The sequence below is a fragment of the Lactuca virosa genome, chromosome 8 (assembly GCF_052849685.1).
Source record: "Lactuca virosa cultivar CGN04683 chromosome 8, Lactuca_virosa_CGN04683_v6, whole genome shotgun sequence".
Taxonomy (NCBI): Eukaryota; Viridiplantae; Streptophyta; class Magnoliopsida; order Asterales; family Asteraceae; genus Lactuca; species Lactuca virosa.
Genome location: NC_136433.1, coordinates 46997655 through 47020998, shown reverse-complemented (window position 1 = coordinate 47020998; position 23344 = coordinate 46997655). Strand labels below are relative to the sequence as shown.

The following is a 23344-nucleotide window of genomic DNA, read 5'->3' as shown; positions in this document are numbered from 1 at the left end:
AAATTTTCCGTCGATCTCTGCAGATATCTCTCGAATCTGGCCTGCCTTCCCCTATATTTGTTAACTTTACATCCTCCAATTTACGATGATGTGCTCCTCCAATTCCACAAAATCTCGTCGGTCTTCTCTTTATGAAAGGCCTTAATCGATTCTCATTTCTTGGTATGATTGCAACAGTAAGTAATTTAATGCCTCTCTCTCTCTCTCTCTCTCTCTCTCTCTCTCTATTCACGAACACAAAGGTCTTTCTTTATCTCTATATCCACGACCATAAAGGTCTTCATCTCTCTTTATAAATCTCGCTCTATATATATGACTTTATGTGTATCAGATCTGTTTCAGAAGTCAGACTGGAGGTGCTTGAAAAAAAGTTGAGCGTGTTGTTAATTCCACCATATATGCGTTCACAGACACATACACATTTGTTTATTTTGGATTTGATCTTGATTTGTTGGGTTTTTTCCTTTTGAACAAAAGGTTGCATTTATTATTCTTTCTTTTTTAACATTAGATCTTGACTCTATTATTGGTTGTTTATATGCAGGTATGTCATGGATCATTACAAACATAATTGGGCCTTGTGGGGCATTTCGGGTTTGGGCTATTATTTGGGTTTTGTGGATTGTTGGGCCAGCTAAGGAGGTATGTTTTGATTGGGTATCAGTTAATGGGCTTTAGGGTAAGGCCCATGCAACGGTTGGGCCCAATTTGGAAAAATGGGCCATTAGTGGGTTGTATGAATTTTGGAGTTTTGGACTTGTATGGTTTTGGGCTTGGGCCTTAGTTATGGATCTTGTTGGGCCAGGTGTAAAATGGTCATTTTACCCCAAATATGATTTTGGATCATGGGTTGGGACCCTATTTGCTAATTGGGTGATGTTTTGGTATTGATAGCTTGAGGAGTTGCCAGGGCAGCAACTAAGGATTTCTTGCAGAGAACTTCAGCAGAATGAGGTGAGTTACCTTCCAGTAGAAGTGGGTCGAAGGCACCAATGTCAGCCCACTAGTAGTTGATTATAGTTGAGATGATTGTCTTTGTGATAACTGTCCGGTATGCCACTATCTATTATCCTTTATGTGCTAGTATGTTATGATATTATGTGATAATGGTAGGAGGGGTGGGATAGACCCCGTTACCGGTCGAAAGGACCGAAGGGGTAGGCCAGCACCCATATATGCTAGGTAATATGTGGTTTATGTATATATGTTAGGATATTATGTGGTAGTGGTAGGGGTGAAATAGTCCCCAGTTACTGGTTGAAAGAGAACGAAGGGGTAGACCAGCACCCAGATATGCTACGTAGTTACCGGTTGAAAGAGACCGAAGGGGTAGCCCAGCACCCAAATATACTAGGCAGTTACAGTTGAAAGAGACCGAAGGGGTAGGCCAACACCCAGATATGCTAGGCAGTATGTTATTGTATGGTATGTGGTATGATGGGGGAACTCACTAAGCTTTGTGCTTACGGTGTACAATTTTGGTTTCAGGTACTTCCTCTTCGAAGGGAAAGGATTTGGCATGATCGCATCGCATCACACTACATTTTCCACACACGAGATCTTTGGGAGTTATACTCTAATGTTGTTTTATCATGACATGTTTGACTATTGATACTTTGGTTTTGATTTGAATTGGTCCTATGGTTGTTTTCAGACAAATGGTTTTATAATTATTATATTAAAAATGAAAATTTTGGACCGTATTTTTTGGATGTTACAAGATTCTTGATTATGGGTTAAGACTAAATTATTAATTGGGTATTATTGATGATGCTAGCACAAAGATTTTTCCGGATCAGCAGTCCGAGCTTTATCTGAGATATTCAGCAGCTTAAGGTGAGTTTCCTCACTGTGCTTGATGAGTCGAAGGCACCAATGTCGACCCATGATTTGCTATGGATAGGATGTTAGTTGTCTGTGTGACTCTTGCATGTGTTATATGTGATACGTATATTGGGCACAACTCGATGTCAGGCGTGGTCTGATGACTATATTGTGTGTTATTTATCTTTGTAATTCTTGCATGTGTTTATATGTCTATATGTATACCGGGCGGGGCCTGATGAATATGATGAGGCGGGGCTCATCTCATGTTACTGACATATATGTTCCGAGCGGGGCTCGATGTCAGGCGGGGCCCGATGATGGGTGTGGCCGATTATATGTTTGATATGCATGGTATGTGGTGTTTTGGGGAACTCACTAAGCTTCATGCTTACGGTTTTCAGTTTATGTTTCAGCTACTTTTGGATTCAAGGGAAGAGCTAGGGATGATCGCATCACACACACCACATTTTTCCGCATTTATTTGACTTTGATGTATCTGGATGTTTTGACTACACTTTGATTCTATTATGGTTTTATAAAACACGTTTGGGTTGATGGTCTTATTATAATTAAAATGAAATTTTTGGTCTTAATTTTTGGGACGTTACAGATCCTACGATTCCCCATAGTTAAATCGATTCATCGATTCTGGTCTTATTTTGATTGTTGTTCGGTAAGATCACGGTAGGATCGTAAGATCGTTATTATTTTCTAAACAATTCTAATACTTTTTATTGAGCTAACTACGTAGAATGCCCATTTTCATTTGTTTATTACTAGATGATGTATTGAATATGTATTTTTTTTATGTTTAAACCAAGGTTGTCAAGATCAGGACCCTACGTATGATCATTTTTGGGTTTGCAAAATCGGGATCGGGATCTTAAGATCCCGCAAAATAAAACATAATTTTAATTTATAATTTTTAAACATGGAAAATATTTCAAACATTTAATTTTATGTTCAAAAGTTATAAAAACATCAAAATATTAGTCATAAGTTACAAAACAAAATGTTAAACGGTAAATTGGTAAAGGGTAAAAGACATAAAATGGTAAAAATAACTTTCATTTGCAAAAAAAAAAAGGAAAGGTAGGATCGGATACGATCCTACCCCAAATACGATCCATTTACGACCCGTATCGTTTTTCATACCTACGTAGGATCCTACGATCCTACGATTAGGATCGTGATTTTGACAACCATGAACCATAGTTTAAACTATTTAACATTAATCGAATGATTAATTGATGAATGAAAAATGTATTTTTTATGTTTTAAAAAGATTTTGATAAGATCTTACGATTTAATTCGATCTTACGGTCACGATCTTGCTAAACGAAAAATGATGATAGTTAGATCCCGATTTTTACAAGTTTGGAAAAAATGCAGTCTTAAGTAACAAGGAAGTTTGACATATCACAACACCCCTTAGCGGCAGTTTCTAGAATGATCGCTAGACAAATTTCACATGCATACTTATTTTTATTGAAACAAGTAGTATATTTCACAAATTTGTATATGGTTGTTAGTTTTCCTCCTCTAACAATGTATCTTAAATGGGTGAGTGAAGAAACCTTTGGTAGGTTAATAAGTTGCAACACATTTGAATTCTTTGTAAAATAATTCGGAAGGAACATAAAAGATGGCTAGGTCTAAGGGTTTTTTACTATGTTATATAGTCTAAAGACTATATACTAATAATCAAAGACTATCACTTAACACTTTCCACATAAATTTATTACATTTTTTGTCCTAAAATTTAATGGAAAGTTAACATTTTTGTTAACAAATTTTAAGTTAATTTTGGAGAGAAAACTGAATTTCATTTTTTTTAACCGTTGTGACTGTTCACTAAGGGACAAAATTGTTGGGAATTTCGATTATAAAAACATAAGTTTTACCCTCGTTTTTGGTGTTTATCTTTTCACATTCTTCAACCATAATCATAGAAAATGTTCATGGGAAGAATTCTAGGAATTGTTGCTAGTAATTCTTAGAACCAAGGAGGTCTTAGGAGGATCTTAGTCATTTAAATCTAACAATAATTATAGTGTGGACTAATTATCCTGAAGAATAATGATAAAATCATGTCCTCATTTTCTTGTATTGCTTTTTCGTTTATGCATTTATATTATTGTTCTAAGAATTTTCGAAGTATATGTACCATAAGTGTTAGTTAATGGGCTCCTTTTCTTGAATCAATAAAACTATGTTTGAATCGAATAATCTGCAAGACAAAAACGTTAGAAACAAACGCAGTGGTTGAGGCTCGAGTTGGACTCGATTCCCTTAAACAGATTCGTCGTTTGTTTTCCAGACCGTCGGATATGGCTACTTGCCTAAAAAAGTTGTCGTAAATAGTTGCAGAGAAAATGAGGAAGAAGATGAGTATTTGCATTTGTTTATCGAATGAGGTAGCAGTGTTCCGTTTTTATACAAGAAATCAATTCGTCATTGAGGAATTGATTGTGCCAATAAATGTTATTAAATACACAAGGAATGCATGAGTTATGAAAATTCAAACAAATGACCAAAACTGTAAAGTTTAGCAAAAATGATGGTTGTGCAGGCTCGAGTTTTCGGAGCTGCATTTGTGTCCGCAGGTCGCGCCCATGCACAAGTTCGTTGAATTTGGCCTACGAAATTCAAGATTCGCACCCCCTACGCGCAGGTAAAAGTTGGTGTAAAATCATAGACACAAACATGTAAACCTATCGTACATTCAAGCTTAGTATGGTCTTCCTACCAATGTGGGATTCAGTCCCTCTCTTTTGTTAACTTCAATTATCAAATACCCAACTTAGAGTAATGATATCTCATTTACATATACTCCATTTTGGACATACGATATATCGTTTCAAAGCTCTCACGGAGTAGAACACAAACTCACTTAGAATTAATTATGTATACAACATATGTATATATTTATATATGTCCAAAGTTAGCAAAAATACACATATTTATACTAAAATTTCCAACAATAAGTCATCAGAATTAAGTTGAACTGTTAATGGACACATATTCTTGAAAAAAGGCATAATACCGTGTGTAGAATAGTTTGAATTTGAAACGAGTATAACATAAACCCTAAAGCATTGGTTTTGAAATTGCATTGGTCCGCTTGTATAACATTTCAATATTTGGGATTCTGTATTATGTTTTTATAGTTGGAGGTAGGGATGTTATTCGGGTCGGAACCGAACCGAACCGACCCGAACCCGAACCCGAATAAACTGAAAACCGAATAAAGGTAATTGTATGAACCGAAAACCGAACCAAATAAGCAATACGGGTTCGGTTCAGTTCGGGTATTATTCAGTTCGGTTCGGTTCCGACCCGAATAACCCAAATAACATTTATAAGATGATTAAGGAGCCGAATAACCCGAATAACCCAAATAACATTTAGAATGTGATTATAAATATTGTATTTTGTATGACTTTTGTAGCTTATGATTTCATAACAAATCTTTTAAAGAAACAAATTAAAAGATTGAGTAGTAGATTAACACATTCAAATTTCAATGAGTAACATACATAATAACACATTGAAAGATTGAGTAGTAGATTAAGATACAAATACTTACTTGAGTTTCTTGATTTGGAACCCAATTTTTCATGACTTGAATGGAGTTTGATCACACTAGAAACTAGAAAACAAGGATGAGGAGACGATTATTTTTTCCAGATGCAAAGGCTGACTTTTTTTTTCTTATCGTGAATGGACTTTGAAGTTTGAACTTTGAACTAGTGATGATTGATCAATGAGTCCAGGTTATCGCAAGTCGCAAGGGCAGAAGCTGCAATCGTCGATCAAAGAGTAATGTCGCAAGGATGATAAAAACCTCAATCGATCAAAGAGTAATGTCGTCGACTCGTCGATTTGGTGTAATACGCTACTGTCGATTTGGTGTAATACGGATGATCGAATTCGATTTCGTTGATTTTTGTTGGTGTATTACGTGGGTTTTGTTGGGTAACGATCGATAGAAAAGAAGACCAAATAAGCAATCGTGTTAGGAAAAAAAATGTGACTTTTCATATTCGGTTCGGTCCTTTTGGACCGAATAAGCCCTTATTCGGGTAACCCGGACCGAAAAACCCGAAAACCGAATAAGCCTAATATAGATACCCGAAAACCGAATCGAATTGCTTATTCGGGTCTAATTTGGTTCGGTTCGGTTTGGGTTTTCGGACCAAATTCTCATCCCTAGTTGGAGGTGCCTTTGAGGGATTTATTATTATTATTATTAATTATCCATAAATAGCACTAACCATAAAAAATCTCAAGTTTAATCGCTCTTAATTTTCTACTACTGTAGTAGTAGGTCATCTCTTGAAAGAGTTGTCTTAAATCCGATTTTTATCGGTTTCAAATTTTGGATGATCACCTATTTTACTTTGGTGATGGTTTTGCATAGTAAATTTATTTTCTAAAGAACTAAAATAAACATTATGGGAAAATGACACAAATGCCCTAAAAACTTTCTAGGGTTTACTCGTTGAGTCCCTAAAGTTTTTGTCGGGCTTTATGGGTCCCTAAACTAGGATATGACTTGCTCTTTTAGTCCCTGTCAATCTGTAATAGCTGGTTCAGTGACCTTTTAGACCAAAAAAACTCACATTGTGCCCCAATAAAGCCAAAAAAATAAGTTTGGGGATCAATTCGTACCAAAAAAACTCTCATTTTCTTCAAAATTCGATTCACACTCGATTCATACCCTCCTGAACCAAATGCTCAACAACATTTTATTTAGCCCTTACAGCCACCATAACGCACCTTAATCACCATCGAATCAATATCACAACAACCCAATTCAAACACCTTTATTCCTCCCATTTGTCTCGTAAAATAAGCCACCATTAGAGCACCCATAATCCACAAAAACCACTAGTCAGCCACCATAAGCAATCACCTGCAAATCGAAGAAAAAAAGAGACTGACTCTCATTTTCTTTGTGAACCTCATCAAACCTACGTATCCTTCTCAACATCGCATCCATCAAACCTGCAACTCGGAGGGTGAAGGAGAGGTAGTTTGTGCAATTTTGAATAGAGAAGAAGGAAGAAGGGGTCAATTCCTCGAAGACCTTAAATCGAATCAAAGAAAATAGTGGAAGGGGTTGTGATCGAGAATCGTTTAAACGGGGAAGAGGATTGTGATCTTCGGTGAGTGTGTGTGATGATCGAGGGTTGAGACGGAAAGAAGAGTAGCGGTCGATTTCTTTGGAGGGTACAAATTGAGTGTGAATCGGCTTTAGAGGAAAATGAGAGTTTTTTTGGTATAATTTGATCCCCGAACTTTTTTTTTGGCTTTATAGAGTCACAATGTTAGTTTTTTTTTTGTCTAAAAGGTCACTGGACCGGCTATTACAGCTTGATCGGGTTAGTTTTCTTGGATTATTTATTTGGAAAATGAATGGAATTGCTTAATCTTTGTACTTTTACTTTAGTTTGTTTCAAGTTGATAGCAACACAATTTTGGGCAATATGGGGCGTGTTCGGTACGGAGCGTTTTGGAGCGTTTGAGAGCTTCTAGCTTCTAGCGTTTAACAAAACGTTCCGTTTAAAACAGAAAGTCTCGTTTGACACTACAAGCTTCTAGCGTTTAGTTTAATCAAAACGCTCCAAATCCAAATGTTATTTCATGTAGCGTTTAACAAAACGCTACAAGCTACACGCTACCCGCTACTTGCTACAAGCTATCCGCTACCAGCTAGTTTTGCCGAATACGCCCATGATCTATCCAGGTTAAGGCAAAAATGTTCCAAGATCAAAGGGCAATTTGGTCAATTAGTTTTTTTTAAGTTAAAATGATTATAAATTATGAAAAATGATTAAAAGATTTTAAAATATATTTTAAAAATAAATTTGAACAAATACGATATTTTAAAGGTTAACAAGGATATATATGATATTTAGATTTAAAGATGAAAAAATAAGATATTTTGAATATTGACAAGTGTATATACGAAATTATTCCATTAAAAAACATTTGTCTAAAAGCTAAATGTGAAACATAATAAATAAAAATGTCAATTTAGAAAATTGATTGAAAAGCTTAATAATTTTTCTTATACAATATATAAGTAACTTTTAGATTTAAATTGTTTTATTTAGAGTAAAAATTAATTTTTTGTTTAAATCGATCACATTTTATTAAAAGCTAAATTTTAGAAATACTCAAACACTTTTGACAAACATGCGAATATATAATATTAAATTTTATTTGACCAGAAATAGCTAGGGGTGTTCGTTTGGATGGATCGGTTTGATCCGATCCAATTCAATTACAATTCGGTTGAATCGGTTTTTATAATTCGGTTTTCAAAAAGCATAACATTTTAAAGCGATATATAATTATAATATTATCCAATTTTTACAGAAGAAACAAAAACAAATTATTTAGTTGTAATTTAAAATTTATAAACAACTACTAGAAGATATATTATAATTTAATATTTAATTGATAAAAAAGTTTTTAGAGAAAATGCATATTAATTTTTTTATTAGGTGAAACCTTTTGAACTTTAAAAAAAATTATAAAATTAATAAATAATTATAGATATATTAAAAATAAATATATAATAAATTATTATTCGGTTTTTTTGGACTATTCGGTTCTTATTTTATAAACCAAAACTAATCCAAAATCCAAAAAAATAATTCGGTTTTGGTGAAATCTAATCCAAAAGTTCGAAAATCCGATCCAAATAATCTAATTGAACAATTCAGTTTTATCCAAATAGTTAACGGTGTGAGAAATAGCCAGGCATCTTAAACTTCCACAAAACTGCGGGGGCGTTTTTAGAACTTGGCGTTTTTAGAACTTTTTCTAGCAATTTGGTCTTCGGTAGTCGAAAATTCACCCTTAAACTTGAAGCTTTTCGCAATTCCCCCGACTTTGAAGAACCGATCATTTTCTTCTTACTGCTCGAATCGCGCGATAATGGTGCGTTTTCACACTTTCTTGATCAACGCCCTTGTTACAAATTATAATATCGTACAAGTTTTGTATCTCTTGTCTAAATTATTGCTCTGATCTTGCATTTATTTTTTGTAATGGACAGATCCGATTCATTCTGCTTCAGAATAGGCAAGGGAAGACTCGTCTCGCTAAGTATTACATTCCTCTTGAAGAATCCGAAAAGCACAAGGTCGAATACGAGGTAACCCTAGAAAAAAGATGAAAATTTCGATTTTGATTCTCTTTTCAGTCAACTTAATCTGATTTTGCAAATTTGTGTGCATAATTGTGTGTTTAGGTTCATCGATTGGTCGTAAACAGAGATCCCAAATTCACTAACTTTGTTGAGGTACTTACCGATCTTCCTATCATCTGTATTTTCGATTTAGGAAAGTAATAGGGAGAGTTACACTTTGAATTAGGGTTTTAACTTGTTACTTTTCAAATTTACAATTAGAATTGTAATAAAGGACCAATTAGTGATCATGGATATCACAAGTTCAAATCTTTGACCAAATATGAATTCAGCTGTAATCCTTGTGTGGAAAAAGTAAAAACCACCTTATGCATCATCTGATATCTCTTAATCACCTCTGCAAGTTTCATATATATGAACAAAATACATTGATAAAACATAAAATTGAACTTGTTTTATAAAGTTTTTGGTTTTTATATATATTTGTTGTTGCAGTTTCGTACACACAAAGTTATATACAGGAGATATGCTGGACTTTTTTTCTCACTTTGTGTTGATATAACGGATAATGAGCTTGCTTATTTGGAGGGCATCCATTTATTTGTTGAAATACTCGATCACTTCTTCAGTAATGTCTGTGAACTAGATTTGGTCTTCAACTTCCATAAGGTACTAATAATTTATATTTTCATTCCTCATTTTCAAAAAAATATTATATTTTGTTATTGACATAATTCTTATTTGTAAAAAGGTGTATCTGATTTTAGACGAGTTCATTCTTGCTGGAGAATTTCAAGAAACAAGCAAAAAGGTATAATATATACTATATCTTATATCTATATATTTATTGGCTCAAAAGGGTAAAATATCTTATCTTATATTTATTTATTAATTGTGTTTTTTTTTTTTTTTTTTTTGAATTCATAGGCAATCATAGAGAGGATGGGAGAATTGGAAAAGCAGGAGTGAGATGCGTTTTTTTTTTTTTCTAGTGGTCTTCTTGGAATATCTGTATTTTCATACATTTTTGATTTTATTCATGACTATTGTATTGTACCTTTTGATTTTCGTAAATGAAATATTTGAAACCTTTTGAGGGATACAACTTTCATTGCATGAAGTACAATAATTACTAAGTTACCATATATTGTTACTCTTACTATATTTACACAAGTTAACAAGAACAATTTTCAGAAGCTTATTGCAAGTCTTGTTTGTTAGATATACATATGCCATTTACACTGGTGACGTCAGCTTTAATAAAATGACATATGTAAACATGAACCCAACATCTCTTTCGTGAATTGTTGATCCTATGAGTAGTGATGACGTCAGCTTCTTTTGGAGGTGGTTCCACGTGTAAAGTTTCTACTGGTTCTAATTCTGAAGTTTTGTTGAATGTTTGAGCCAATGCAAATAGAGCCTCAGCTACTTCTTCTTCATCTTTTGTACAATCGTTTGATTTTTGAGTTTCAGTTTCTCGTTTTTTAATTGCTGTAAACGTAATTATAAACCCATTATATAGAATGGCAATAGATAAATAAATAAATAAAGTATTGGGAAAGATGATCGATTTCACCATGTATACCGATAGAATTCAATCTTCTAAGCTTCTCTTTCTTTGATGATTTACTCAAGTAAACGTTGTGATCCAAACCTATTTCAATAATGCAGACAAATTTTGATTTTTGATGGATGAGTTAATTCTTGATCATGTAGTGTTTCTTTTACATTTACTGATTGAAGAAGAGTTGGTTTGAAATTTAAAGGAAAGACGTTAAATATGTGAAAGAATGGGGATACAAAATTCTTACCTGTGTGTCGCATATGAGTTGATAATCGACTTGATCCTCCATGACCTTTCTCCATTTCTGAAATTATGTTAATTTGGAAGATCAAATACAATGTCAAACACAGAAATTTGGATTGCAGTTAATAATCAAACTCTATCGATCATCAAAAACCATTTCGAAAATGTGAGAAAGTAATCAGAAAATTTTAGATTTCAATTTCTGATCAATTGGTAGAAAACGCTTTTGTGCTCAGAGAATCACGTTCTTCATGAAATAAAGCGATCAGTCTCTTTCTCACACACAGTGATGATGTAGAGATGCACACGCAAAGGAAGAAATTCAAGAGCTACACTGGATCTCACATTTCATATACAAAATTTCAGAAAGAAAGAGACATGATTTGCTCAATACATGAAAGAATTACGCAACTGTAAGCCAAATTCATACAACAATCGAAGGTTATTAAAAAAACTAATTTAAAAAAAAAAAGGAACAGAGAACTCACATCTGGAATGGATGGAGAAGAACAGAATCAACAATTTACCAGATAGAAAGGAATATTTTGAAATTTGCACTGAAGAATGATGGTTTTTTATGGTGTAATCAAATAAAATCAACGCATTGATGGAAGATCAATATCGCATCATTAAAATCATATATTAGATTATTCTCTCACTGACAGTAGATGATATCTCCATGATCTGTAACAGATGATGAATAATGAGAGGAATAAGAAAGAGAAGCTGCAGAAATAAATCACACACTACAACAATGTGATCTCTCTCTCTCTCTCTCTCTCTCTCTCTCTCTCTTCGCGAGTATATATATGTACGGCTTTTCCCTTTATACAAATTTCGAAGCATATGGTACAAGTCAATATGGGAATATTGGTCTGGATTTCACAAAAGTTCATCTGGAAAAGAAATTACATATATGTACACAAGTACATGTACCGATGTACGAAAGTTATACACTGAAAAAACGGGTCATTGAGCGAGTCGAATTACTTGAGTTGACTCATAAATGTAAATGTATGATATACATAATATCATATCACGTGAACTATGATTCACTTGGCTAACAAGGACGCTTCTAATCTAACAATTAACTAGGAGATCTTGGGTTCAATTAGAAATAGAGGAGATATTTAAATTATTTGTAGTTAAAAAAATATATATAAACTATGATTGATACATATTTTTCTCATTTTTACGAAAGACGTTTTGACCTATTAAAAAGTTTAACCAGATTTTAAGTAGGTCCAATAAATAAAAATTAAATATTGTTAATTTTGGCTGAAAGTTTACATGATGTACTTCCGGTTGGTGGGAGGTATTCCTTTGGGCCTTCTCATGTTGTGCATTTTAATTTTTATGACGGATGATAGTTCATAGTTGTAGGCTTGTAGCGTTCATATATTTGGGCTATTAGTTTTGATTTTAAATGTAAATTTCGACAAATAAATTAGTTTTAAATTTAAATTAAATAATAATAATTAGATAAAATATTAAATAAAAAGGTTTTAAATGAAGTTTTCATCATTGTTTAAAAAAGCGGTCAAGGCATACGCCTCAAAACGATTCGAGCCTGAAACGAGTATGAGGCGCCGATTCTACAGTCTGGTTTAGGGCATCGCCTCTGATTTTTGAGGCGGAGAGAAGCGGATGAAAAAAGAGGGAGGCGGTGCGTTTTATGTGGAGGCGTTCAAGAGCAGATTTTGTCTTCTAACCCTATTTTTTAACGTTTTTTACAGCTGTTTTTCATCAGCTTTGTTTTTACTTTTACTTCTGCAAGAAAGTGAGTTCTGAAACTTCCCAAAATATCAAATTTCACACTTTTTGACCTAGTCTATAATGATATGTTGCCTGTTACTTTGATCTTCCTTTTTTTTCTTCTTCTTTATTCAAAGTCAACATATCCATTCCGTATCACATAAATCTTCCATATTTTTTGCAAGAAAATCTCATACCATTGTATCTTCAACCATTGAAGACCTCATCAGGTTACATCCCGTTTTCTTTATCTTTCTTTTTGCCTATTCTTCTCTAGTATTATTAGCTCTTTCTGTTGTGTTTATTTGTTATTCATTCAGTCAACTTATTATTTTGTGAGTTTGTGATCCATGTGTTTATTTATTGTCATTTATTATTTACTGCATACATGCATTTATTATGTGTTTAATGTCATAAATGCAAGAATTTTTCTTGGCTGTTACACGAATTAGCATACAGCTTTTGGATTTCAATGCCTTATTTTGTTGCTTGTTTGCAGTCTTTTTTGCTATTTAATGTGGTTTTCTTTCTGTTTGCTTCATAGTTCATAGTTCATACATCCATATATTTTGTTTATTTCTTGTTGTTTTTATGTAGGTTTCTTTCTGTTTGTTTTCTGTTTTTTTTTTTTTTTGTTTGCAGTGTTTTTGTTCACTTGTTTGCAGTCTTTTTTGCTATTTAATGTGGTTTTCTTTCTGTTTGCTTCATAGTTCATAGTTCATACTTCATACATCCATATATTTTGTTTATTTCTTGCTATTTTCATATAGTTTTCTTTCTGTTTGTTTTCTGTTTTTTTTTGTTTGTTTGCAGTGTTTTTGTTCACTGTTTAGTCTTTTTGCTCACTGTTTAGTCGTTTTGCTCACTGTTTAGGGTTGTTTCATCAAATTTCGTTTATTAGGATGGCTACTAAAGGGTCACAAAAGGATCCTGCATGGTCGTGTAGTATAGAAATACCAATTGAGGGTGGAAAAAAAGGTTATAAATACCTAAAATGTAAGTTTTGTAGTAAAGTCATCAAGGGGGGAGTGAAGAGAGTGAAGGAACATCTTGCATACACTCACAAAGATGTTTCACCTTGTCCTAATGTTCCCGATGAGGTGAAGGAGGAAATCTGTCAATATTTGAAGACCTTTGAAACTACAAAATTTATGGCCCAACGAAATTTTGAAGAGAATGTGGAATGTGGTGCATACTTTGTGAATCACAACATTAGTTCTTCTCCAAATGTAAACGATAGGGGAGTTAGAGGACCTATGGATCGATTTTTGGGGACTACAAAAGATGATGAGCAAGGAACCGTATCGTATCGGGTGAGAAGATGACACCAGCAAGTGCTAAAGAACACAGGAATAGAGTTTGCTTGGGTATCGGGAGATGCTTCTACGAGAATGGGATCTCATTTAACGTGGCAACACGTCCTTCTTTTATAGGTATGGTGCGTTCCATTGGCCAATATGGTAGGGACTTGAAACCACCTACTTCCTACGAGTTGAGGACTTGGATATTAAATGAAGAAGTCAAGACAACTACAACAATAGTTAATGATATAAAAGCAACTTGGAAAAAAACCGGTGTTACTTTGATGTCGGATGGCTGGTCCGATATACGAAATAGAAGTCTTATAAATTTTCTTGTAAACAATCAATATGGGACTGTTTTTTTGAAGTCTGTTGATGCCTCAGATTGTATCAAAAACGTACAAAAATTATTCGAGTTACTTGATGCGGTCATAGAAGAGATTGGAGAAGAACTTGTGGTTCAAGTTGTGACTGATAATGCTAGTGCCTATAAAGCTGTTGGTGCACTATTGATGGAGAAGAGAAAGGGTTTGTATTGGACCCCTCGTGCTGCTCATTGCTTCGATTTGATGCTTGAGAAGATTGGAGATTTGCCACAAAATAAATATGCTTTGCTAAAAGCAAAAAAAGTCAGCAATTTCATCCATAACCATCAATGGGTTTTGAGTTTAACAAGAAAGTTTGCTGAGAAAGATCTTCTTCGACCGGCTACCACACGATTCGAGACATCATTTTTGACATTGGAAAGTATGCATGGATTAAAGCAACCACTACAAAGTATGTTTGTTTCAAGAGAGTGGTCAAATTGTGCTTAGGCAAAAAAGGATGATGGAAAAGTTGTCAAAAAGATTGTCATGGACGAGAAAACCTTTTGGCCTAGTGTGGTTTATTTCATTAAAACCTCAAAGCCACTTGTTCATGTTTTGAGGATTGTTGATGGTGAAAGGGAGCCGGCGATGGAATATATTTATGGTGTAATGGATGAATGTAAAGTGCAAATAGCAAGTAATTTTAACGGGGACGCGTCTCAATACAAGGAAATATGGGATATTAAATGGGAATTACAAATGCACCGTGACTTACATCCCGCGGCCTATTACTTGAATCCCCGTTTTAGATGGAGTCCCGATGTCTCTGAGCATCCCGAGATAAAAATGGGTTTGTATAAGTGCATGGAAAGACTCGTTAGGAATCGAGACACTTATATAAAGATCGATTCTCAACTTGATGTTTATAAATACAAACGAGGATTGTTCGGATACATGGCATCCTTGACATCATACATGACATGTCCACCGGGTTGGTTGTTGTTTTTAGTCACAGTCTATAGTGCAGTTTTTCTGCATTTAGTGCACTGTTTAGTGCTGTTTTTTTACTGCTTAACTAGACTATTAATGTTGTTTTATTACTGCAGTTGAATGGTGGGACAACTTCGGAGATGAGGTTCCCAAACTCAAGGCCTTTGCAACAAAAATTTTAGGCCTAATATGTTCGGCTTCGGCTTGTGAGCGAAACTGGAGTACATTTAATCAAGTACACACAAAACGAAGAAATCGGTTGACCACGAGTAAAATGAATAGTTTGGTGTACATCATGTACAACAAGAAGCTGAAAAATAAGTTTATCAAGAAGAAAAAGCTATCGGATGAAGTTGATCCCCTACTTGTTGAAGAATTGCCTTCTGATGATGAATGGGTAGCCGACCCAAATGATGATGAAGCCGACAATGGTGGTGAAAGTGAAAATGGCGGAGAAATTGGTGGAGAAATTGGTGATGGAGGTGAATGTTCAACATCAAGAATGAGGAAGGATGTTGAATTTCATTTGATTGATGAAGAGGACGTGGAAGATGATGATGATGTTTGCATTATGTGATTTGGATTAAGTTGACCTGTTTAAGACTTCCTAGTATTTTCATTTTTAGGATCAAAACAATAACTATTAGTTTTTGGGATGAAAACATTAATTGACATATGATCTATGATTATTTAAGTTTGGTTTGGACTTTTATATTGTTTTTTTATAAGTTATATAATATTTTATAATTAATTTTATTATCCGCCTCAAGGTCACGCCTCGTTTCGCCTCGAGGCTTACGCCTCGTGAAGCGGAGGGCAAACTCCTCGAGGCTCGTTTCCGTATTTTTGAACCTTGGTTTTCATTGCTTGAAATTATGAGTTGACATTTCAAAAAAATTAGTCGAATAACATAAGTTGACTTAAACTTTATGACTTTTGATTTGAATGACCATCAAAGATGCATAACTAGGGGCGGAACACACTCACTACAACTAGGGGGCCGAAATCAAAACTTCATAATTGAAATATGTAAAGAAATTTTATTTATTTCAAAATTATGACATATCAAAAGTGTAAACAATAAAACTAATAGATTGTTACATCGTTTATCAAAGTGGAATGCGACGATCTTTCGGATTTTTAAAGTCTTCTATAACCGTCTCTAAACTAATCTTTTCAGCAAGTTCCCGCTCGAAGTGCAAAACCAACGAGTCATTCAAAAACACGTCTTCCATTTTATTCCGTAACCTTGTTTTAATGAGGTTCATTGCTGAAAATGACCTCTCCGTTGTAGCAGTAGAAACTGAAAGAGTAAGTATGAGACTAGCTACTCGATAAATAAGATGAAAGTTCGCTACTCTTATAGTCTTTATCAACCATTGGCACAATTCTGATATAGATGTCAATAGTTTATAATCTGCATGTTGAACGACATCAATCTCATAATGTTGAAGTTGTATCTTCAAAACTACTTTCTCTTGTTCATTAAAAATCTTCAGGATAAAACTTCTCTACTAACTTAATTACATCGCTACTTCGAAAAGGCTCATCAACACTTTTAGGATCTAAAGTTGTTGAAAGTCGAAGCAACTCTGTTGATCTATCACCGAATCGATGATTTATTTCCATTAATTGCTTCGTAAAATATATCCACTCGGTAATGATGGTCTATGTAACACCCGCAGATTCGGGCTAGTCAATTAAGATATAATAAGCGTTAAAAATGATTTTTTATAGAATATTATCTAGGATAAATAATCTTAACCAAAGTAATAGTTAGGGTTAACAATTGTAACATATTTGACCTAATAGAGATAAATTATTTGAATATTATATGTTTCATGATTATTATAACATAATAAAATAGGAAAAATCAGTCGAATCGTCCGTAAATCGTAAAAATAAGTGCGCCAAAACATATATATATATATATATATATATATATATATATATATATATATATATATATATAATATTTAGGAAGTACACGTCGTCCCGATCCCAAAAATATAAATTTCGTCAAAATCCGAATCCATATGAATTAGATATGATTTTTATAAGATATAAAAGTCAGCCGCGCACAACGAATGTATGACATAAAAAGCTACGAAGAGAATAGTTGACTTTTAGCTAATGCGACGAAAAAGAAAATCATAGTACTCCTTAAAATAGGAATTTTGAGAAAAAGAATGTCAAAAACGGAGTCCGTACGAGAGTGTTATGATTTCAGCAAAATCATTTAATTTTATAAAAACATGGACAAAAATATAAATTCAAAATTAGCCGACGGAGTCTAAACGAAAGTTGTAGATCTCGTCGATAGCTACGCGTGGATATAAAGAACGTCAAAAACGGAGTTCGTATGAACGAGTTATAATTTTTAATAACACATTTACGTATTAAAATAAAGTGTAAATCATATATACGTATACATATATATACATATGTATATATCATTAGAAAGGTATCGACGATGCGGTCGTTATAAGACTAGTGTTGAGTACTTTCGATATTAGTTTAGTACAAATATCATTAAATCTATTTAAAATAGTATATAAGGGGGTGTTTAGTCATTTAAGTAAATATAGATGGTGGTTTTTGAAAATTCAGTTACTATAAATAAGAGCCTCTAGGCTCTCATATTTCGTGCACCATTCTCTTGATTCAAGAGTCTTTTTCTTCTTATCCCCGAGCATTTCGGTCCTTCGTGATTCGACTTCTCTTTCTATAGTTTTAGTATAGTAAGGTGAGCGCTGAAGCGCTGCAAAAATCTTTCTTAGAAAGATTCAGCGACGAAGTTCTACCCCTGCAGAACGCGACTCTTAGCTAAAACTCCATTGTAAGTAAGTTATGTTTACCCTATTTTAAATATAGCTTATATTTAATATTAGTATTGTTATTATGAACTTATAATAAATATTTGGGCTATTATTGTGACTTATATAAGTGTCGTTATAATATCTTTTTAACTACTCGCGGTACGAGAAATCTGGTTTAAAGGGCCGCATATGGTTGTTGGATTTCAGAAGTGCTATATGTCAAAATGGTCCCGCCCTCCGGTGTTTTATGTCTGGCCCCTGTCCGTACATAGTGGTTGGAAAATATTGTTTAAACGCTTATATAATAATAATAATGCTAAGACTAATAATTAGTCACGATAAATATTAGACTAAAATCTAGTGGTAATAATACTAGGTTTCGTCGAAGGAAATTATATTGTTAAGAAGCGAAACGCTGTCCGAGTTTGGAATCATCACTTTAACAAGTGAGTGCATAGTTACTTTCATCTTACACATAGATATGAAGTATTTTATATAAATTACGTGCTATGTGTGCATATTATTTGAATACTTGATTTCTATGCTGGATGAACGATTTTATACATGTTTTAAATGATTTAAATTGTATATGTATTTTATATCTACAAATATGTTGGGTAAAACACGGCTAAATGAACGATGAGAGATGAAAGATAGTATGAGTAAACATTGACAACTATAGACTTAGTGCCTAATAAATAACATCGGCAACTATGGACTTAGTGCATATTAGATAAACACTGGTAGCTATGGACTTAGTGTAACGCCCAGGTTTCGGGGCTAAGCATTATCAGATGATGTAATAGTCTAGGTCAACTATTGTAACTCTTTTGAGATAATAAAGATGAAATATTTGATTATTATGTGAATTATGTGCCTTTATATGCTTATTATTTATTTATAATGATATAATAAATAAATGATAAAAATAAGCGTCAAAAAATAAAGTGTTAGATAAACCCAATATCGATGAATAAAGTTGTATTGGTCGTGACAAGGATTCCGGAAATATAAAGAACGCCGAAATCCGAGTTATAACGAAGAAGTTATGACCTGTCGAAGTTTCACGACAAAACCGACACGACGCTGTGTGACGTAAATAGTGAATTTACGATAGAGGACTTTTTGGCCTTATTAATCTAAACCAAAGTTGTAGTATACGTTAAACCAAGAGCGTGCATAAAAAAAACGCCCAAATCTGACTTCATATGAGGAAGTTATGATTTTTCTAAGATTTGGCTTAGCAGTGCACAACCCGAAACTCGAATTTTAGATCGAGCGGTTTTTGGCCTACGCGACCTAAATGAGAATTGAAGATCTCATTAATAGGAATTCAACGGTAAAAAGACAGACGAAAATGGAGTCCGTATGTAGAAGTTATGAATTTTACGCGGACATTTAATAGTATAATCTCCTCGTACTGTTAAATTTAAGATCGGTCAAGAATTAGCCAACGGAGTAAAAATAAAAATTGTAGATCTTATTTTTACCTACGCGTGGATATAAAGAACGTCAAAAACGGAGCTCGTATGTGAAAGTTACGAATTTTAGAAGTCGGAAGTGTGTTGTGCGAAAATGGGTGACGTGACACAATATTGGCCATTGCTTTCTCCCCAAGTCTTGCCACCAGATGGTGACATGTGGCACCAAGTTCAGCCATATTTCACCCTATAAATAGAACCTCTCCCACCCTCATTTTCTTCACACCTTTCCCATTCTTTTCTCTCTCACTAGTTTCTCTCTCTAAGCCCCCTAACCCCCCCCCCCCTAAAGTCTAGGTAAACCCCCTAGCACCCGAAGGAAGCCCGAGAAAAAGGGTCTTTCGGTTCGGAAACGCTGCTCCAAGCGAAACCCGATTTTCTATAAAACCCGCTGTAAGTGAGCTACGCCTACGCTATTTTTAATATAGCTTTTATTTAATTATAGTAACATTATTAGGAACTTAAAATAATTATTTGGGCTATTATTATGAGTTATATAAAGTGTTGTTTAACGCTTATATAACAGTAATAATAGCTAGACTATTAATTAGTCGCGGTTAACGTTAGACTAAACCCTAGTGGTATTGATACTAGGTTTTGTCAAGGGAAAATTATTTTGAGATAACGAAGTGTTGTCCGAGTACCGAATCACCACCTAATCAGGTGAGTGGATAGTTACTTTCATCTTACACATAGATATGAAGTATTTTATATAAATTACGTGCTATGTGTGCATATTATCTGAATACTTGCTGTCTATGTTGGATGAATGATTTTTATACACATTTTTCATGATTTAAACTGTATATGTATTTTATATCTACAAAAATGTTGGGGTAAAACATGGGTAGATGTAATAAGACGATGTGTGATAAAATGATGAGTGGCCTCGATGTTGTTGGTGATCTAGTCATGTAGCGGAGTATAGGCGACGACCACAGACTCTTATAGACAGTCCAGTGGAACGCTAGCAGGATTCTAAACGTACGACTACGATATTAGAACTAGTATGTAAACGTTTCGGAGAGATAATGATGATTTAAACGTCTATCCTAAATAAAGATCTAAATTCACCTTATTCGGTGTATATATCAAAATGGCAAGAACCCGCAGTGGAGCTGGGAATGCGATTGGGAATAGGAATCAACCCCCAGTGATTCAGCAAATACCTGTTGTAGTAGAAGTTGCACCCGATCCAATCACCATTGATGGAGTACAAGCTATGATTCGGGCTATGTTAGCAGAACAAAGGGAGGAAATGAGGCAGATGTTGCACGAAAATAGGGACGAACCTACCATGCCCATTGAGCAACCCGAGCTGATTCCCGAGCAATCAGAGGAAGGGAACTATAGCCGCCATGTGAGTCAAGTTGGGACTCAAGGATGGGCGGGTGTATAAGAATTTCTTGGGTGCCAAGCCACCAAGTCTTTCAGGAAGCCCAAAGCCTGTTGAGATTATGGATTGGATCTCCGAAATGGAGATGGTGTTCGAGAGCTGCAACTGTAGCGAGAAACAGAAGACTGTCTTTGCATTTAGGCAACTGAAGACCGGAGTCTTGAGCTGGTGGAAGTTATTGGCAGATACAATGCCGCGAGGAAAAGTCCTGAAGATGTCATGGGATGAGTTCTTGGAACAACTGAAGATGAAGTGTTGTTCAGAGATAGATCTAATTGATTTGAACAATGAGTTCCAAAACTTGAAGAAAGGGAGAATGAGCATTGACGACTATGCTACTGCATTCACTGAGAAGATGAAGTTATTTCCATACCTGGTGCCAACCGAACTCTCCAAAATTGAGAGGTTCGCAAATGGACTGCCAGCCGACTTTGGCCCGACGGTCAAGATGGCAACCACTCTGAACTCAGCGATTCGAGCAGCTAAGAATGTAGAGACCCAACAGAAGGAAAGGGGTCTGGAGAGGGCTGAGGTTGGTGAGAAAAGGAAATTCGATGGATCCTCGAGGTCCAGCAAGAAGAGTAAATTCTCGAAGTCTGGTTCGAGAGGAGGAGGAGCTGAAGCAAAATGGTGCGACAAATGCAAGAAGAAGCACCAAGGAAAATGTAACGGAGGAGTCACCTGTGACATCCCCATTTTCACGGCCAGAAAAGACCGATTTTGTTTATGCTTTATAAAAATCAGAGTACTTCTTTTAATAAAAATCTTGCGGAATTTGTTCCCAAAAAAACATGATAAATACGTTATCAAAGCATTTCCGAAGAAATGTATTTTTATTCATTTTAAAACATTTGGGATGTCATCGTCAGAAACATAAGCATAAACAGAACTTACATTCATTTACACTAGTGATCTACATCTCTTTTAAATCTCTCAGTGTAAAGTAACTTCACATCGACACCTGTGATACAAATAAACTGAGTGGGTCAGGTTGGGAAACCTGGTGAGTACATAGGGTTTTCAACCCACAATAGTATAATTATTATGTTTAATCATCAAACAATTAACCCAATTACCCATCCCCATTATCTTCTTTACTCTTAAGGATCTACCCTAAGAATCAGCTATTCCTCGTTCATTCATTCCTAAGGATCATCCTAAGGAATCGGCACGAAGTCCATCGTTGCCACGGTTTACACAACAGGCACTAAGTCTGCATAGTCGTCAGGGTTTAGGCATCAAGTCTGCATGATCACCAAGGTTTAGGCATCAAGTTTGCATGATCACCAGGGTTTAGAGTACACCGGGTGAACACATCGTTCACAACACCTACAGGTTGCGAGCCTGCTAGTGTTCCACTTGCTGTCTAGAATAGTCTGTGGTTGTCATCCATACTCTGCTGAATGACGGGGCCATCATTTGAAAAAGGCTTCTCGCATCGTCCACCTCTCACCCTCACCTCATGGTCTAATTCATCCCTCATCTCATCATTCAACTCATATTTCATCTACCCATGTTTTACCCAACACATTTTGTAGATATAAAATACATATACGGTTTAAATCATTTAAATCAGGTATAAAATTGTTCATCCAACATAGATAGCAAGTATACAGATAATATGCACACACAACACGTAATTTATATAGAATACTTCATATCTATGTGTAAGCTGAAAGTAACTATGCACTCACTTGTTAAGGTGGTGACTCAGCACTCGGACAGCGCTTCGATACTCTCAAAACAATTTTCCTTCGATAAAACCTAGTATCAATACCACTAGGGTTTAGTCTAACGATAACCGCGACAAATTAATAGTCTGACTATTATTACTATTATATAAGCGTTAAATAACACTCGATATAACTCATAATAATAGTCCAAATAATTATTTTAAGGACCTAATAACATTACTATAATTATTTGAAAGCTATATTAAAAATTGTGTAAGCGTAGCTTACTTACATCGGATTTTAAAGAAAACCGGGCTTTGCTCGGAGCAGCGTTTCCAAAACCGAAAGACCCTTTTTCTCGGGACTCCGGGAGCCTCGGGGCTTCCTTAGGGTGCTAGGGGATCACCTAGGCTTAGGGGAGGGTTAAAACCCTTAGAGAGAGAAAGTAATTTAGAGAGAGAAAGAGAATGGTGTGAAAAATCCGGAGACCCTCGCATCTATTTATAGGGGCGCGAAGCCTCTCGGAACGTTGGGCGTAGGGAGGTTACGTGGGGCGTAGTCCTCGGATAAGAATGCCAACCGAAGCCAGCTGTCTCGCATCATTGGATGGATCAGACCGGAGCTACGCGGGGCGTAACTTCTTCGGACGTGGGGCGTACTGCGAGGGCTACGTGGCGTGATCCGAAGCGACTCCTGAACCAACATCGGACGGCCCAGATGCTGCCACGTCATCAAGTTCTTATCAGACTTCGCAATTTCGACTACAAACTTTAAAATTTTGTATCTTTCGCATACGAGCTCCGTTTTTGACGTTCTTTA

At 35.0% G+C, this 23344-nt stretch overlaps 3 protein-coding genes across 6 annotated transcripts; 2 read left to right on the top strand and 1 right to left on the bottom strand.

The window, feature by feature from the left end:
- Window positions 1-8633: 8633 nt before the first annotated feature.
- On the top strand, window positions 8634-10097 carry LOC145134885 (SNARE-like superfamily protein). Its single transcript, XM_079069692.1, has 6 exons — window positions 8634-8781; window positions 8900-8998; window positions 9095-9145; window positions 9488-9661; window positions 9744-9803; window positions 9920-10097. The coding sequence occupies exons 1-6, from the start codon at window positions 8779-8781 to the stop codon at window positions 9959-9961; spliced, it is 429 nt and encodes a 142-aa protein (XP_078925818.1). The 5' UTR covers window positions 8634-8778; the 3' UTR covers window positions 9962-10097.
- LOC145134887 (uncharacterized) lies at window positions 9934-11557 on the bottom strand. 4 transcript variants are annotated; one of them, XM_079069693.1, is made up of 4 exons: window positions 11291-11557; window positions 10807-10863; window positions 10572-10649; window positions 9934-10486 (listed from the first exon to the last, which is right to left on the bottom strand). In XM_079069693.1, the coding sequence occupies exons 2-4, from the start codon at window positions 10859-10861 to the stop codon at window positions 10191-10193; spliced, it is 429 nt and encodes a 142-aa protein (XP_078925819.1). In that variant the 5' UTR covers window positions 10862-10863; window positions 11291-11557; the 3' UTR covers window positions 9934-10190. The 4 variants fall into 4 exon arrangements, with proteins under 4 accessions (XP_078925819.1, XP_078925822.1, XP_078925821.1 ...); XM_079069696.1 differs by having other exon boundaries at window positions 10581-10649; XM_079069695.1 differs by having other exon boundaries at window positions 11330-11557.
- Window positions 11558-13878: 2321 nt separating this feature from the next.
- On the top strand, window positions 13879-14673 carry LOC145130314 (uncharacterized). Its single transcript, XM_079065133.1, has one exon. The coding sequence runs from the start codon at window positions 13879-13881 to the stop codon at window positions 14671-14673; it is 795 nt and encodes a 264-aa protein (XP_078921259.1).
- The last annotated feature ends 8671 nt before the right edge of the window (window positions 14674-23344 follow it).

Excerpts from the sequence above, each read along its gene's own strand:
- LOC145134887 (XM_079069693.1), bottom strand. The coding sequence starts at position 10,861 with ATGGAGAAAGGTCATGGAGGATCAAGTCGATTATCAACTCATATGCGA. Across the intron at positions 10,650-10,806 it reads AACTCATATGCGACACACAG|GTTTGGATCACAACGTTTAC; the intron begins GTAAGAATTTTG and ends TTATTGAAATAG. Across the intron at positions 10,487-10,571 it reads GAATTCTATCGGTATACATG|CAATTAAAAAACGAGAAACT; the intron begins GTGAAATCGATC and ends TTACGTTTACAG.
- LOC145130314 (XM_079065133.1), top strand. The coding sequence starts at position 13,879 with ATGACACCAGCAAGTGCTAAAGAACACAGGAATAGAGTTTGCTTGGGT.
- LOC145134885 (XM_079069692.1), top strand. Across the intron at positions 8,999-9,094 it reads AGCACAAGGTCGAATACGAG|GTTCATCGATTGGTCGTAAA; the intron begins GTAACCCTAGAA and ends TTGTGTGTTTAG. Across the intron at positions 9,804-9,919 it reads TTCAAGAAACAAGCAAAAAG|GCAATCATAGAGAGGATGGG; the intron begins GTATAATATATA and ends TTGAATTCATAG.